The sequence below is a fragment of the Dendrobates tinctorius genome, unplaced genomic scaffold, assembly GCF_039654945.1.
Source record: "Dendrobates tinctorius isolate UK_male_01 unplaced genomic scaffold, ASM3965494v1 ptg000070l, whole genome shotgun sequence".
Classification (NCBI taxonomy): Eukaryota; Metazoa; Chordata; class Amphibia; order Anura; family Dendrobatidae; genus Dendrobates; species Dendrobates tinctorius.
This window is the reverse complement of record NW_027361738.1, coordinates 41,355,660-41,374,176: the sequence shown is the minus strand read 5'-3', so window position 1 is coordinate 41,374,176 and position 18,517 is coordinate 41,355,660. Positions and strand designations below refer to the sequence as shown.

Genomic DNA, 18,517 nt, shown 5'->3' with positions numbered 1-18,517 from the left:
CCCGAGATCACCTTCAGCGCATGCGCCGCCCCCGGCAGTGGCCGCCATATTGCCGGAGCCCAAAACAGAGGGAACCTAGAAGGAGCCCCGGGGCTCTGGCCTGTCGCAAAATGTCGCCGGAGCCCCGGGATTGGAACTGGAGACACCGCTGGGCACGTGGAGACACGGCTGGGCACCCGGAGACACCCACAGCGCCGACGGACACCCGGTAAATGTGGGCAGAGCCCCGGGCTGCTGCACAGACCCCCCTGGCAGCAGTGCAAGCCCCCCTGGCGGCAGCAAGAGCACCCCCCTGGCAGCAGTACAACCCCCCTGGCAGCAGCACGAGCTCCCCTGGTAGCAGCATGATCCCCCCCCCCGGCAGCAGCACAGACCCCCCTGGTAGCAGCATGATCCCCCTGGTAGCAGCACGAGCCCCCTGGCCGCGCGCTGCACATCGGAGCACCCTCTCATCCCTTCCTGCGGCCTGCAGTATCACCCCACTCCTGCCTCCTCCAGCAGCGACCCTGGGACCCCACTTCACCGCAGCCACCTCCCCGGGTAAGCAATAAGACACCTGGATTATAAGAGGCACCACCATTTTATTAAAAAAAGTTTTTTCCTATTTTTCTCCTCAAAATTTGTGGTGCGTCTTATAATCCGGAGCGTCTTATAAAGCGAAAAATACAGTAATATTTTTCACCATGTGTACAGTGTCTCGAAAAAGTATTCATACCCTGTGAACTTTCCACTTTTTTTTCACGTTAAATCTACAAACTTGAATTTCATTGGTATTTTTTGTGAGTTCATAATGTCATAATTTTTTTTTCTTATAGATTTGCTTTCTTTTGTTCGCCATTTTATATATCGTGTCTTATTTCATCATCAAGAGATACAAAAGGAAAGCAGGTAAGAATTTTAGAAGTTTAATATTGTAGGCGTATTAATATCTTGTATTTTGTACAGTGCCCTGAAGTCAATGTTCCATGTACTTGTACACAGATGTGCGTGCAGAATTCTTCTGTAGTTGTCAGCATGGGCAACATTACTATACGCCTATAGCAGCCGTATCATGGAGGCATACAGAATGGAACTGTGCATAAGTCCTTCAAAAAAGCTATATTTTATTTCTTTTAAAAATGTAATGTTGTAAAAATTTGGCGTTATTTGTTAAAATTAAAGTCACATGACCGATAAATTGTCCTTTTCAGTAAGCATAAAAGGGTATTCACAACTCCAAGATTCTATCCCTGTATCTAATAGGTGTAATAGTTTCTCCACTCTTGGTTAGTGGTTGAGTGAAGCCGTTTATTGTCAAACTACCGTGTTTTCTCTTTTTAAATCATAATGACAATTAGAGATGAGCAAAACAGGTCGGCCGGATTCATAAGTCGCTGACTTATGCCCAAGTCGGGTTTCGCCGACCGAAACCCGACCATAGCGTGAAGTCGGCCATGCGGTCGTCAAAACGAGCGCCAAAGTCGGATTTCCCAGAATGCTTGCAGGTGCCTATTTTTTAAGCCAATGAGCAAGGACGTACACTGGGCAACGAGATGACATGTGACGCGTCCACCACCATCGTAGAGAAGGGCATTGCAGTGATTGGCTTGCTTTGGGGGGTGTCATAGTGTCTATAAAAGCCCTGACCGCCGACCTCCATTTTACTTCTGCCGATCTTAACAGTAGGGAGAGGTTGCTGTTTATCAGTAGGGAGTTAGGGCTGTAAAGATATAAGAAGTTCTTATGTGCTTGTGCTGATAGCAATTGTGCTGTACAGTTAGTGTGCAGTGACAGGGGAGGATTTTCTTGTGTGCAGCAGTGCTGGTTATTAGGCTGCCTAATAGCTGTATTGCTGTGTGTACACTGCTGTGCAGACTGCTTTTTACACAGCACCAATACTTTTATTTTTTTTCTGCACAGTTACCGACCGTTCATTTTTTCCCACACCATATAGAGCTGTACGCTCCTCACACACTACCGTGTACTGGCTGGTATCACGGACAAATACATGCTGACTATCTGTGTGTGACTCTGGAAATATATACAGAGATTTAAATTTTTCCCTACACCGTATACAGCTGTACGCTTCTGAAACAGTACCGTATATCTGCTGTTTGTATTACAGTGAAATCCATACTGAGAGAGCATCTGTTTCTGACTCCGTAAATAAATAAACAGATTTAAATTTTCCCCTACACCGTATACAGCGTTACGCTCCTCATACAGTACCATATATCTGATGTTTGTATTACGGTGAAATCAATTCTGAGTGAGCGTCTGTGTGTGACTCTGGAAATATATATGGAGATTTAAATTTTTCCCTATACCGTATACAGCTGTACGCTCCTCATACAGTACCATATATCTGCTGGTATTTTTGGTACATTTTCCCAAACATGAGGAAGTATGGTGGAAGCGGGCTGGGGGGGCAGCTGGTACTGATGATGGTGGTGGTGCATCTGCTGGTAGTGCCAAAAGCACCTAAGGCAGGAGGTGTTGAGCTTGCATCATCGTCTGGCTCTAGAAGGCTCCCTTTTCTGGGAGTAGGTAAACCGCTTTTAAAGCCGGAGCATCAGGAACAGGTTTTGGCTTACATTGCCGAAACAGCCTCCAGCTCTATCTCCTCCACTTCTGGAGTTACAAAAACTGCAAGCACTGAGTCGTCAGTGCAGGCTCCTGGTCAGGAATAACACCTTTCCTTGTGTCCTTCACCCCCACCAAAAGTGAAGGATGCGGCAGGCCACACTTCAGATTACTCCCTGGAGCTCTTTTCACATACCATGCCTAAGTTATCAAGTGAACTCCTGAATTCCCCAGTCCAAGATGAATATGACATGGAGTGCACTGATGCACAGCCACTGCTATATGATTCTGCTGGTACATTCACCCAGAGCACTGCAATGCCCTCGCAGTCTACTGAGCCAGATTCTGACCCTGATGAAACTCAAGTGCCCCTTCCCGCATACTATACCATCTTACACGGTGACACAGAGGAAGGTGCAGATGAAATTGAAGAGGAGGTGATGGATGACCCGGATTGGCATCCATTGGGGGAAAAGGGTGCCGCTGGCAATAGCTCAGAAGAGTAGGAGGATCCGCAGCAGGCATCGGCATTGCAGCTGCGGTTATCTGGCAGGCTCGTAGCAGTCCAAAAACGTGTTAAAAAACAAAAAGTTGCAGGACAGCTAGGCCAGACGGTCAAATTAGCACAGCGTGCAAGCCAAAGCAGTCAGGGAATCACAATGTTTTTCCAACGAAAGACTGCATCTAGGCCATCACCAACCCCCTCTCAGTTTGCTATGTCCACCGCTAGTTCCACCATATGCAGCTCTCAAGTCCAACTCACCCTAGCAGAGACTCTTAGCAGAGACTCTGAGTAGGACAAAAAAGTACTCATCCTCTCATCCGCGTACACTGGCTTTGAACGCCTACAATGCCAAACTGATCTCATTAGAGATGATGCCCTTCCGTTTGGTTGAAAGCCCAGCGTTCTGAGAACTCATGGCCTACGCTGTTCCATGCTATGACCTACCCAGTTGGCACTTCTTTTCTAGAAAAGTCATCCCTGCCCTCCACCTGCATGTGAAAGACCGCATTGTCCATGCACTCAAGCAATCAGTGAGTGGAAAGGTGCACCTCACAACAGATGCATGGGCCAGTAGGCATGGCCAGGGCCATTACGTGTCCATCACTGCGCACTGGGTGAATGTGGTGGATGCAGGGTCCACAGGGGACAGCGGTGGTGGGACAGTGCTGCCTAGCCCACGGTATAGGCAGCAGTTGGCTGTAGGCATTCGACCCTCCGCCACCTCCTCCTCCAGAAGCAAAAGCTTGTCGACAGAGCGCAGTCGCACGAGCACTCCATCTGCAGTTGCCAGTGTTGCACACGAGGTGTTCCACCGTCGAACAGCTAGTGGTAAGCATCAGCAGGCTGTTTTAAAGATGATGTCTTTGGGCGACAACAGACACACAGTGGAGGTACTGGCCGAGTACTTGCAGCGAGAAACTGAGTCATGGCTGGGCAGTCTACATCTTGAGCCAGGCAAGGTAGTCAGTGATAACGGATGTAATTTTGTGGCGGCCAAAGCCCTGGCAAAACTCAGACACATACCTTGCCTGGCTCACACCTTGAACCTGGTGGTGCAGTGCTTCATAAATAATTATCTGGAGTTACCAGCACTGCTTCATAAGGTGCAAAGACTGTACTCGCACATCCGTCGCTCGCCCGTAGACTCCAGTCGTATGCAGAGGCTGCAGCGATCACTCCACCTCCCCAAGCACCACCTAATCATAGACGTTTCAACAAGGTGGAACTCCACCATGCACATGGTTGAGAGGCTGTGTGAACAGAGGCAGGCTGTAATGCATTTGTTGGAGGATACACGGGCAGGCAGTTTGAGGGCAGACATCGAGTTGTCGGGTGTGCACTGGTCAAAGCTGAAAGACCTCTGTAAACTCCTTCACTGTTTTGAGGAATGTACATGGCTGGTAAGCGCAGACAACGCCATCAGGCAGCTGCCACCAAAGCAAATAGGGTCATGGGATGCATTAGAAGAGGTCTGGGGACACGAGATGAAAACATAATTCTCCCTCTGTACAAATCACTCGTCAGACCACACTTGGAGTATTGTGTGCAATTTTGGACGCCGGTGCTCAAGAAAGACATTACTGAACTTGAAAGGGTTCAAAGGCGGGCTAGTAAAATGATAAATGGAGTTGGTTCACTACAATACCCAGAAAGGTTATCAAAATTAGGTCTATTTACTTTAGAAAAGAGAAGACTTAGGGGAGACCTAATATATATGTACAAGTATATCAGAGGGCAATACAGAGATCTCTCCAATGAACTGTTTGTACCAAGGACTGTGACAAGAACAAGGGGGCATTCTCTTCGTTTGGAGGAAAGACAATTTCTGCACCAGCATAGAAGAGGGTTCTTCACGGTAAGGGCAGTGAGGCTCTGGAATTCTCTTCCTGAGGAACTGGTAATGGCCAACTCACTGAATGAATTTAAGAAAGGAATGGATGCTTTTCTTGTGAGTAACAGTATAGAAGGTTACGAATAACATAATATTATAGGTAGATGGTTGACCCAGCTTAGTGTAAGGAATTTTTTTCCCTATGGAGAAAATTGGCTTCTACTCTGTGGGTTTTTTGCCTTCCCCATGATCAACAATGCAGAACAGCTGCACTAAAAATAGGCTGAACGAGATGGACATAAGGTCTTCCTTCAGCCTTCAAAACTATGTTACTATGTTATCATAAGCATGAGCATCCCACTTATGCGTCTGCTCATGCAAACTTTGGCGCACATTAAGGGTATGTGCACACGCTGCGGAATCTGCAAAATCCACAGATAAATCCGCAGGTCAGAAGACCTGCGGTTTATCTGCGGATTAGCCTGCGGTTTTGTCCTGCGGTTTCACCATCTCCACAATGGTGGAGATAGGAAACCGCTGCGGATTCCGCAGAAAGAATTGACATGTCAATTCTTTCTGCGGTTTCAAAACCGTGCGGAAAAATCCGCACCGTCTACACAGTGTTTTTTTTTTTTTCCATTCATTTGAATGGTACTGTACACCGCAGCTAAAACTGCTGCGGGTCCGCAGCGGCCAAATCCGCTGCGGAACTGCAGCAGAATCCGCAGCGTGTGCACACAGCCTAAGGATCAGGCGTCTGCAGTGGAGGAGGAGGGAAGCCTTGATGACAGCCAGGCGTTGTCTGCTCAGGGAACTGTCCTGGACGAGGTGGAGGAAGATGAGGATGAGGGGGATGATTATTTTGGGGAGGAGGATGCTTCTCGGGGCAAGAGAAAATGTTGGCGTGCCAAGGTCAGGTACAGGGTTTGTGCGTGACTGGAAGGATGTGAATTTGGCAGAAAGTGCTCCTCCACCCACCACTGGCAGTGCATCACTGACACCTGGAACATTGGCCCACATGTGTGATTATCTCTTGCGGATCCTAAAAAGGGACCCCCGCATTGCCAACATTATGAAGGATGACAACTACTGGTTGGCCAGCATCCTCGATCCACGCTATAAAGGCAAATTACAGAACATCATGCCACAGGAGAACCTAGAGCTAATATTGGCGAACAAACTAGCAACTCTAGTAAACCGTTTGTTAGAGGCATTCCCAGCACACAGCAGCGGTGCAGGATCTTCCACGAGCCGTACTGGGCAACATGGAAGAGGTGTTCGTGGTGCACACAGCCGAAGTGGCGTTGGAGACGGGTTTCATGACCATGTTGTGGACTGATTTTCTCGAGTACTGCTCACACGACTGGTAATACTGAATCGATTGCAACAGACAGGAGACAGCAGTTGTCAACTATGGTTCAAAATTACCTCTCCTCCCCTATCGATGTTCTCCCTCACAGTTCATTCCCCTTTGACTACTGGGCCTGTAAACTGGACACCTGGCCTGAATTGACACAATATGCCTTACAGGAGCTCTCTTGCCCTGCTGGTAGTGTGCTATCAGAAAGAGTCTTCAGTGCTGCTGGATCAATCCTGACAGAAAGGACCCGGCTGTCGACCCAAAATGTAGGTGATTTCACCTTCATTAAAATGAACCATGCCTGGGTTTCAAAGGATTTTGTACCACCTTCCCCTGATGACATAGGTTGCCAGCAAAATGGCTCGCTTTGTCCTCCTCTTCCTCCGACTTCTTCAATTCCTCCATTTGCAGCTGCTGAACGTCCAGCCTACACCTCAACATATGCCAGTTTTTCCACCTCCCTAACTGGGCTGTACCCCCCCTCCCACAACTTTAGCCAAATAAACCCCAGTTCTCAATGCGCTACTATTATTATAAAGTAAATTAAGGTTGACAAACTTAAGTAATAAGAATTGATGTCATTGCCATTGAAATGGGCACTGTAGGTGTCTTTACTGTCCTCCACTCACTGCCGAGTTTTATTCCCCATTGACTTGCATTGGGGTCGCGTTTCGGTTGGAACTCCAACTTTTGGTAAAGTCGGGTGGTCCGAAACCCAACTCGACCCTCCCGGAGGCAAAGTCACTCATCTCTAATGACAACCCAAACATCCAAATGACCCTGATCAAAAGTTTACATACCCCATTTCTTAATACCGTGTATTGCCCCCTCTAACATCAATGACAGCTTGAAGTCTTTTGTGGTAGTTGTGGATGAGGTTCTTTATTTTCTCAGATGGTAAAGCTGCCCACTCTTCTTGGCAAAAAACCTTCAGTTCCTGTAAATTCCTGGGCTTTCTAGCATGAACTGCGTGCTTGAGATCTCCCCAGAGTGGCTCAATGATATTGAGGTCAGGAGACTGAGATGGCCACTCCAAAACCTTCACTTTGTTCTGCTGTAGCCAATGACAGGTCAACTTGGCCTTGTGTTTTGGATCGGTGTCATGTTGGAACGTCCAAGTACATCTCATGCGCTGGTTTCCGGCTGATGATTGCAAATTTGACTCCAGTATTTGCGGATAACATGCTGCATTCATCTTTCCTTCAACTTTGACCACGTTTCCTGTGCCTTTGTGGCTCACACATCCCCAAAACATGAGCGATCCACCTCCTTGCTTTACAGTAGGAATGGTGTTCCTTTCATCATAGATGAGGGGTGTGTCAGTACAGGGGTAGCATTGCTGCAGCAAGGCATGACCTCTGAAAGCCGGAGGAGTGTCAGCTCCAGTAAGGGGGGAAATAGGAGAGCAGGGCAGGCCAGACAGGTGCGTAGTGGAGGACTCAATTATTAGGGAAACAAGGCAATCTGTCACAAAGACAGGGATCGTCGAACTGTGTGCTGCCCACCTGGCGCTCGAGTCCGACACATCGCTGATCGGGTTAACAGAATACTGGGAGGTGCTGGTGAGGATCCAGCGGTGATGGTACACATTGGCACAAATGACAGAGAGGTAGGTGGAAGGTCCTTAAAGATGATTTCAGGGAATTAGGCTGCAAGCTTAAAGCAAGGACCTCCAAGGTGGTATTTTCTGAAATACTGCCTGTATCACGTGTCACGCCAGAGAGGCAATGGGAGATTAGGGAGGTTAATAAATGAATCAAGATTTGGTGTAGGAAGGAGGGGTTTGGGTTCCTGGAGAACTGGGCCGACATCTCAGTTGGCTACAGGTTCTACGCTAGGGATGGGCTGCACCTCAATGGGGAGGATGCAGCTGTGCTGGGGGAGAAAATGGCTAGAAGGTTGGAGGAGTGTTTAAACTAGGGACTGGGGGGAGGGTATTAATTTTATAGGAGGGGAAGACAGTGCAGATAGAGACCTGGGCACAAATAATGAATTTGGGGGTGGGCAGGGCCGGCGTCAGCACCTGGCGCACCCGGGCAAGTGCCGGGGCCCTGACGAGACAGGAGGGCCCACTCACGCGGTCTGGGATACCCGCCAGCCGCCGCCACGCCCCCCATGTACTGACCCCATCCTGCGCCCTCCGCGAGGGACCAACACAGCCCCTTACAGCTGAGCCAGCAATGATCATCGCTTCCTTCGGCTGTAATCTTGTGTGCAGCGCTGACACAGAACCTGTGATGAGGTCACAGGAGGGAAGGAGTCAGGGGTCACATGATCTGGGTGGCTGCAGGACTCTGCTGTGCTGGTCGCTCGTCATTATGGTGCTGCCAGTCTGGATGAGGTAAAGTTTATGTGTGGGACAGTGGGGTCAGGAGGGGTTTACAAGGTGGATGTAATAGAGCCGTGTGTGTACTTGTGTGGGGTCAGGAGGGGTTTACAAGGTGGATGTAGCAGAGCCGTGTGTGTACTTGCGTGGGGTCAGGAGGGGTTTACAAGGTGGATGTAGCAGAGCCGTGTGTGTACTTGCGTGGGGTCAGGAGGGGTTTACAAGGTGGATGTAGCAGAGCCGTGTGTGTATTTGCGTGGGGTCAGGAGGGGTTTACAAGGTGGATGTAGCAGAGTCGTGTGTGTACTTGCGTGGGGTCAGGAGGGGTTTACAAGGTGGATGTAGCAGAGCCGTGTGTGTACTTATGTGTGGGGTCAGCAGTGGTTTACAAGGTGGATGTAGCAGAGCCGCGTGTGTACGAGGTGAGAGGAGCAGAGTTGGGGGTGTACGGAGTGAAGCCGTGTGTGTGTGTGTGTGTACGAGGCATACAAAGCGGAGCTGTGCGTGTACGAGGTGTCCCAACCGTCCCGGATCCAGCGAGACAGTCCCGATTTTGAGAGAGAGACTGCCCCAGCCGGGAGCTTACTTTTCCCGTGGACACAGGAGTATACGGCGGAGCCCCAAGGAGCAATTTAAAACTCGCACGTAACGTTCTACCGGAAGGGACGTGCTGTAAGCTGACCAGAAATGAGGTAATTTTGGGAGGAGATTGTGACGGAACCATGGAGGCACTTCAGGGAATGCTTCAGATCCATCACTGTGTCCTCCTCTGACAGAGCGGACAGCGGGATCGCCTTGGAATCGGGGATGTCGGCCATGTGAGCGGATCATGATATGTCCTGCACCAGGAGGCTCAGGTGGGCACTACAATGGGAGCTGGGCTGCTATGGTATCTTTATAGAATTTTTCTTTCTCTGTTTCTTTCTCTCTCTCTGTTCTTTCTTTCCCCTCTTTCTTTTTCTTTCTTTCTTTGTCTCTGTTCTTTCTCTCTCTCTCTCCTCTCTTTCCTCTTTCTCTCGCTCTGTTCTTTCTTTCCACTCTTTCTTTCTCCTTTCTTTCCCCTCTTTCTTTTTCTCTGTTCTTTCCCCTCTTTTTTTCTCTCTACCTCTCTGTTCTTTCTTTCCCCTCCTTTTTCTCTCTCTCCCTGTTCTTTTTTCTGTCCACTCTTTTTCGCTCTCTGTTCTTTCTTTCTCCGTTGTTTCTTTCTCTCTGTTCTTTCTTTCTCTCTGTTCTTTCTTTCTCTCTGTTCTTTCTTTCTCTCTGTTCTTTCTTTCTCTCTGTTCTTTCTTTCTCTCTGTTCTTTCTTTCTCTCTGTTCTTTCTTTCTCTCTGTTCTTTCTTTCTCTCTGTTCTTTCTTTCTCTCTGTTCTTTCTTTCTCTCTGTTCTTTCTTTCTCTCTGTTCTTTCTTTCTCTCTGTTCTTTCTTTCTCTCTGTTCTTTTTTTCTTTACCCTCTTTCTTTCTCTTTCTCTCTGTTCTTTATTTCCCCTCTTTCTTTCTTTCTCTCTGTTCTTTATTTCTCTCTGTTTTTCTCTCTCTGTTCTTTATTTCCCCTCTTTCTTTCTGTTCTTTCTTTCTCTTTCTGTTCTCTCTCTCTGTTCTTTCTGTCTCTTCTTTCTTTCATGCATACAATACTAATCTGTAGCCTCCTTCACATGAACGTGTTTTGCCACAGAGCGAGTGTCCGTGTGGATCACACGGACACGCATGTGATCCACACGGACACTCGCTCTGTGGCAAAACACGTTCATGTGAAGGAGGCTACTGGTTAGTAGTGTACGCATGAAAGAACAGAGAGAGAACAGAAAGAGAAAGAACAGAGAAAGAAAGACAAGTCTGTTTTTGGCCGTAACCACGGATGTCACACGGTATGAATCGTGGTATGTGTTAAGGGGGGGGGCCCACTGAGACTCTTTTGCCCGGGGCCCTCTAAAACCTCGAGCAGGCCCTGGGGGTGGGGATTGAACAGTTAATAATTTCAGAAAGAATAGAGGTACAGAGAGATACATAAAGTGCATATATACTAATGCCAGAAGCCTCACCAACAAAATGGAGGAATTAGAATTAATTTTGTTGGAACATAATTATGACATGGTGGGGATATCTGAGACATGGCTGGACGAGAGCAAGGAATGGGCGGTTAATTTACAGGGCTATAGTCTGTTCAGAAATGACCGAACAAGTAAGCGAGGGGGAGGTGTGTGTTTATATGTAAAATTATCCTTAAAACCCATCCTGCGTGATATGTCATGCTCCAGATCGGATCTGACAGATTAAATGCACAAAGTAACCGTTTTTTTCCCTTGGCTGTGTGCCATAGGTGGTTTTGCCCCCGGTGGCCATTAGGGTCATTGCACTGTGGTGATTTCAGGTAGTTTTCCCCCCCGGTGGCCATTAGGGTCATTGCACTATGGTTACATTAGTTTGTGCACGTGATTATGTATCAGGTGTGATTGCTCTATAAAAGAGTATCAGGTGTGTTAATCACTGTTGGTGATAGTTTCTCATTTGCAAGCAAGTCTGGGTAAAGAATGGAACTGAAGGAGAGTCACGGGCAGCCCAGTCAGAGTGCTGGATTAGCTGCTAAGGTGTCTGCAAGGAGGGCTGGCATTGCTTGGTGGAGTGGCAGCTATGGTGTAGAGCTGCACTCAGGATGCTGGACTCGGTTGCGGAAAGCTGGACTCAAAATGTTGAACTCTTTGGCAGAAAAGCTGGACTCATTTGCTGGACTCTGTTTCTGGACAGCTGCACGCAAGTGTGGACTCTGTTTGCTCCAAGGCTGCACTATGGTGCTGAGAAGAGTCCAGGACAACTCAGTCAGAGTCCTTGAGTGGCAGCTATGGTGTCAGCGAGGAGTTCTTGGAAAGCATGGTAGAGTGGTAGCTATGGTGTCAGTGAAGAATTCTTGCAAAGCTTGGTGGAGTGGCAGCTATGGTGTAGAGCTGCACTCAGTTGCTGGACTCTTTGGCTGAAGCTGCTCTCAGGTGCTGAACCCCGTTGCTGGACAGCTGCACTCAGGTGCTGGACTCCGTTGCTGGACAGTGCACCCAGATGTTGGACACGGTGGAGGAAAAGATGCACGCATGTGGTGGGCTCTGTTGCTGGGAGCGTAAGCAACAGAGCAAAGCTAAGTGGTGCTCCCCTGTTTTGTCACTTTTCCTTATGTGTGTTTAGTGCAGTGGTGGGATTAGTTTCCGCACCGACCAATTCCCTAGTGAGGGTTTAGGTGCAGGCCGAGTCAGGGTTTTTAGGTTCCTGATCTGCGCCCTGTGTGGAACCGGCCTAGGGAACGTTAGGAGTGTAGAGACACTGACTCAGAGGAGTGCAGAAGGTCTCTACTTCCCCGTTCCCTATCGCAGGGCCACCATTGATATTGTTAGCCAGGTTTTCCTTATTTCCTTGTCTTATTGTATTAGTTACCGGCCTGTGGGCCGCGTCACATAGGACAATTACACGTGCCGTGTCCTGTTGTATCAGTTAGCGGCCTGCTGGCCGTGTCACTCAGGACGGGGCACGTGACAAAATATATGTGAATATAATGAAAATGTAGAGTCCCTGTGGGTGGAGATAAGGGGAGGTGGAAAAAATAGTAAATTATAGATAGGGGTTTGTTATAAGTCTCCAAAAATAATGGAAGCAACAGAGAATAATAGTAAAGCAAATGATGAAGCTGCGACTCAAGGAGAAGTGATTATTATGGGGGACTTCAACTACCCTGAAATAAATTGGGGAACCGAAACCTGCAATTCCAGCAAAGGTGGTAGGTTTTTGACAACTATGAGAGACAATTACCTTTCACAACTGGTTCAGGACCCAACAAGAGAGGGGGCGCTGCTAGACCTAATATTAACCAACAGACCAGACCGCATATCAAATATTAGGGTTGGGGGTCACTTGGGTAATAGTGATCACAAAATAGTAAGTTTTCATGTGTCCTTTAATGTCATGATCCATGCTGGATCATGACAGATAAAAGCACATGTAACCTTTTTTTTTCCTTAAGCTATGTGCTTAAGTTTGGTTTTGCCCCCGGTGGCCATTAGGATTATTACACAGTGGTGTCTTTTGTTCTAGTTTGCCCCCGGTGGTGGTGAGCATCATTGCACTCTGGTTTCTTTAGTGCATGTGATTATAACGCAGGTGTGATTGCTCTGGCTCTGCTATAAAAGAGTGTCAGGTGTTGCCATCACTGTTGGTGATAGTGTTCATTTCAACCATCCTTGGTGGAGGAAGGATCTAGAGAGGTCCTGGCAGCAGATCCCTGGTGTGGAAGGAGTCAGAGGGGATTTCCTTGCAGCTCTGACAGAGCTTGGTGGCAGCTATTCAGGAGGAAAGCTGCATTCTGGTGGTGGACTCTGTTGCTGGGAGCAAGAGCAACAGAGCAAAGCTAAGTGGTGTTTCCCTGTTTGTATTTTTCCCTGGTGTGTATTAGTACAGCGGTGGGGCCAGTGCCTGCACCACCCAGCTCCCTAGCAAGGGATAGGTGTAGGGCGTGCTAGGGTGACAGGTATCCTGATTGGCGCCCGGTGCGGAACCGTCCTAGGGAACTTTAGGAGTGTGAGGGACACTGACTCAGGGGAGTGCAGGAGGTCTCCACGTCCCCGTTCCCTATCGCAGGGCCCACCGTTGTAACTGTTTCCCCTTTCCCCGTGTCTTGTTTCAGTTACCGGCCTGCGGGTCGTGTCACATAGGATGGGTCCACGTGACATTTAATAAGATGTGTAGTAGAGGGGTTACAAGGACACTGAACTTCTGGAAGGCAAATTTCCAACAGATGAGAGATGATTTTGGTGCAATTAACTGGGAAGATATCATGAGACATAAAAATACACAAAGAAAATGGGAGACGTTTATTAGCATTTTAAGGTAGCGCCTATTGTTCGGGTTGGGGGACACTCACTTGGCAGCTGATTAATAGGATACGGCACGGGGTTTTTCAGCATAACTAGTCCATACGGTTTATTGTTACACAGCCTAAACCATAGAAGCATGGAGAAAGGGTAACAGTCTTACATCATACCAAACGAATGTTCATAATAGAGCTCTGCTCTCTTAGCCCTGTGTGTTATGAATGAGTCACCGAAGGAGGAAAAAACAAAAATACAAGCTAAGTCCAGAAAACCGGAGAGGTTGGTAGCTATCGGATTGCAGACCCCTGATCCTATCCACAACTACTAACAGTAGCCGAGGGGGGGTTCCTACGATGCCCTAGACCCCTCGAACACAGCCGGAGAACTAAATGGGTATAAAGAAAGAAAGGGAAAATCTAAACTGCCCCAGAGCAGACCCCAAAGCAATAGGCAGCCCCCAACATATAATGACGGTGAAGCAAGATGAAAACACTAACACAGATAGAAAGATAGGTTGAGAAAACGATGGGGCCCAAGCTAACTAAAAAAGGACAAGATAGAAAAGCTGCTGTCTGCAATCCGTAAAAAACCCTACCAAAAAATGTCCCAACCGTCTGATAGGAAAAACAGGCCCTGAAGTCGCTAGGACTTCAAAAAGACTATATCAGCATTCAGGTAAATTCTGAAGACAGAGCAAAGAGACAAACTGATCAGAGACAAAAATGGAACTCGGCACACCCCCGACCGGGGATGGCTGAACTCCAAAAAACAAGGTAAACAAAACTAATAAGTTCAATAGCAGAGCAAAAACTTATCTTTGGGAAGCAGGAATCAGACTGGTCTCCAAGAATCCAGCAGATAAAACACCAGCGACTCAGAAGGGCGTCGGTTGCCTTATATCCAGTCAGAATTTCCTGTTACCCAGTCATCATCTACCAGATCAGGTGTTTGGTAATCAGCCTCACTACCTTCCTTCACCAGAAGAGGGAGTTCATCAGACATCGACGTTGAAGGGGAAAATGAACTCACAACACTTGTGGTCTGTCCAGCAATCAGGCTCTATAGCCTCAGTTATTTCCCCCTGTCCGGGGTTACCTCTTAGTTGCTTCTCATTCAGGATGTCCATTCCCTCCTGGGGACTGTCCCACAAACACAGGCCAATATACACAGGCTTCACCAGGTCCGCGGCCTCAGCATGTGCTCTTCAGTGAGGCGGCACACCTTCCAGCACCTAGGCCTTCCGGGACCTTCCACATGGCCCAATCAGATCCATGCACTCTCTCATGTGACCTACCCTGGTCACCTTATATGGTCCGTAGCCACACCCACAGGTGAGGTGTGGATCACATGGCTATGACCTCATTGCAGGTCCTTTCCAGACACCCAGCCATACACACACATATACAGGTTTTACTATGGGCGTTCAGACACATGCCCCTGGGTGGGTTTGAAGGTGACTGGTCCCACCCATCTCACCAAGCCACCTGGAAGCTTTCTCTAATACAGTGTAACAAACCCTCAGCAGAATATCTGCTGATTTAATACCGGTTCCAGCTTCCATCACAAGGCCACCCACCTTGAGATACATATCGGTCCTTTACCATCCTGCCGTTCATCCTTTCTCCATTACAATAATGGACATGCCTGTATGCATGTCCTGAGATGCCCACACAGCGCCCCCTAGCTGTCACAGCGGTCACTGCACCACAGCATCCTAAATAGGACCGGTGCACAATATATACCGTATGGAAATAAACATGCTAGAAATAGGAGGAAACCACTATGGCTAAATAGAGCTGTAAGTGGCGCAATAAGTGACAAAAATTAAGCACTTAGTGAATTAAAGCAAGTAGGTAGTGATGAGGCATTAAATAAATACAGAAGATTAAATAAATTCTGTAAAAAGCAAATCAAGACAGCAAAGACTGAGACAGACAGACTCATTGCCAGAGATAGTAAAAATAATCCCAAAATATTCTTTAACTGCATAAATAGTAAGAAACTAAAAAATGATAGTGTTAGTCCCCTTAAAAATAGTCTGGGTGAAATGGTGGATGAGGAAAAATCAAATATGCAAAATGACTTTTTTTCAACAGTATTTACACAGGAAAAATCCCATGACGGATAACATGGTCAGTGATAACAAAAATTCTCCATTAAATGTCACCTGCTTAACCCAGCAGGAAGTACGGCGGCATCTAAAAATCACTAAAATTGACAAATCCCTGGACCCGGATGGGATACACCCCCGAGTACTGCAGGAATTAAGTACAGTCATATATAGACCATTATTTTTAATCTTTAAAGATTCCATAATAACAGGATCTGTACCACAGGCCTGGCGTATGGCAAATGTGGTGCCAATATTCAAAAAGGGGACAAAAACTGAACTTGGAAATTATAGGCCAGTGAAGTTAACCTCAACTGTGGGTAAAACCCTGGAGGGTTTTCTAAGAGATACTGTACTGGAGTATCTGGAGAAGAATAACCTCATGACCCAGTATCACCATGGGTTTGTGAGGGACTGTTCATGTCAGACTAATCTGATAAGCTTTTATGAAGAGGAAAGTTCCGAACTGGACCAAGGGAATGCAGTGGACGTGGTGTACATGGACTTTTCAAAAGCTTTTGATACGATGCCACACAAAAGGTTGATACATAAAATGAGAACAATGGGGATAGGGGAAAATATGTGTAGGTGGGTTAAGAGCTGGCTCAGGGATAGGAAACAAAGGTTGGTTATTAATGGAGCACACTCGGACTGGGTCACGGTTAGCAGTGGGGTACCACAGGGGTCAGTTTTGGGCCCGCTTCTTTTTAACATATTTGTTAATGACCTTGTAGGGGGCATAGAGAGTAGAATTTCAATATTTGCAGATGACACTAAACTCTGCAGGGTAATCAGTACAGAGGAGGACAATTTTATATTGCAGGAGGATTTATGTAAACTAGAAGCTTGGGCTGATAAATGGCAAATGAGCTTTAATGGGGATAAATGTAAGGCCATGCACTTGGGTAGAACAAACAAGATGTATAAATATGTGCTTAATTGTAAAACACTGGGCAAAACTGTCACTGAAAAAGACCTGGGTGTATGGGTGGACGACAAACTCACATTTAGTGGCCAGTGTCAGGCAGCTGCTGTAAAGGCAAATAAAATAATGGGATACATTAAAAGAGGCATAGATGCTCATGAGGAGAACATAATTTTACCTCTATATAAGTCACCAGTTCGACCACACTAAGAATACTGCGTACAGTTCTGGTCTCCGGTGTATAAGAAAGACATAGCTGAACTGGAGCGGGTGCAGAGAAGAGCGACCAAGGTTATTAGGGAACTAGGGGGTCTGCAATACCAAGACAGGTTATTACACTTGGGGTTATTTAGCTTGCAAAAACGAAGGCTTAGGGGTGATCTTATTACAATATATAAATATATGCGGGGACAGTACAAAGACCTTTCTAATGATCTTTTTACTCATAGACCTGAGACGGGGACAAGGGGGCATCTTCTACGTCTGGAGGAAAGAAGGTTTAAGCATACTCACAGACGCGGATTCTTTACTGTAAGAGCAGTGAGACTATGGAACTCTCTGCCATATGATGTTGTAATGAGTGATTCCCTACTAAAATTTAAGAAGTGACTGGATGCCTTTCTTGAAAAGTATAATATTACAGGGTATATACACTAGTTTCCTTGATATTGCGTTGATCCAGGGAGCTAGTCTGATTGCCGTATGTGGAGTCGGGAAGGAATTTTTTTCCCCAATGTGAAGCTTACTGTTTGCCACATGGGTTTTTTTTGCCTTCCTCTGGATCAACATGTTAGGATAGGATATGGGTTGAAGTAGATGGACTTAAAGTCTTCCTTCAACCTTAATAACTATGTTACTATCATAGGCCTTGTTGACCTCTCTCTAAATGTAACATTTATGGTTGTGGCCAAAACGTTCAATTTTTGGTCTCATCACTCCACTCCATGTTGTTCCAGAAGTTTTGAGGCTTGTCTCTGTGCTGTTTTCCGTACTATAGGCAGGATACTTTGTGGCATTTGCGCAATAATGTCTTTCTTCTGGCGACTCGACCATGCAGCCCATTTTTCTTCAAGTGCCTCCTTATTGTGCATCTTGAAACAGCCACACCGCCAGTTTTCAGAGAGTTTGGTATTTCAGCTGATGTTATTTGTTGGTTTTTCTCTGCATCCCAAACAATTTTCCTGGCAGTTGTCACAGATGAGGATGTTACCTTTAGTAGCCATTCAAACTAATGTGTGTCAACTTCTGTGCATATTTTCAGGCCAAAATCACCAGGGTACGTAAACTTTTGATCAGGGTCGTTTGGATGTTTTGGGTTGTCATTACGATTTAAAAAGCGAAAACACAGTAGTTTGACAATAAATGGCTTCACCCAACCACTAACCATGAGTAGAGAAAAAGTTTTGGTGTTATCATTCATATTCTCTGAAAAAAAGGCCAAGAAAACAAAAATTCTGCCAGGGTATGTAAACTTTTGAGCACAAATATAGAAATAGATAAATTATTAGGTATCTGAGTTTTGTCCTTCTTGTGTAAGAAATGTATTTAAAATTTTAACTGAAGAACAATACCACTTACCGTAATTGTTGGTAACATCTCTCGCTTACGTATTTTTTTTATTTTTTTATTTCTTACATAAAGTTTGGTAGCGTTTTCCATAAGCGAGAGATGTTTTGGAACAATTAAGTGGTATATGCTCTTTAGTTTAAAATTTTAAGTAATTTCTAACACTAAAAGTAAAACTCCTTTCAAGAAAATGTGTAACCCATAATATGGACTTGCAATTAAATAGAGGTTCAACATTTTATCTTACAGATGAACAAGAGGATGAAGATGTCACTGTCAATCGAGTTTCGTAAGTAGTGTTTATCTTTTGTTGGCGACCATTTTTGGTTAACCTTTTTTACTTTTTTTTTCCTTATTTTTATTATTGTAGAAATGTTCCTGGCAATGCTTTGAGATAACAATACCAAGCATTTACTGGGGTTTTGGTTTGTCTGAACCTGTGCACGTTTGGACGCTACGATTAATTGGACACTGTAATTGGGTG

General features: G+C 46.4%; 1 protein-coding gene across 3 annotated transcripts in view; it reads left to right on the top strand.

Moving 5' to 3' along the window:
• LMBR1 (limb development membrane protein 1) overlaps nucleotides 1-18,517 on the top strand; it is a 161,065-nt gene that overhangs the window by 23,431 nt on the left and 119,117 nt on the right. For all 3 annotated transcript variants that reach the window (XM_073581597.1, XM_073581598.1, XM_073581599.1), the window contains exons 2-3: nucleotides 816-888; nucleotides 18,283-18,322. In XM_073581597.1, the coding sequence (XP_073437698.1) occupies nucleotides 816-888; nucleotides 18,283-18,322 (113 nt within the window). The remainder of the gene's footprint in view (nucleotides 1-815; nucleotides 889-18,282; nucleotides 18,323-18,517) is intronic.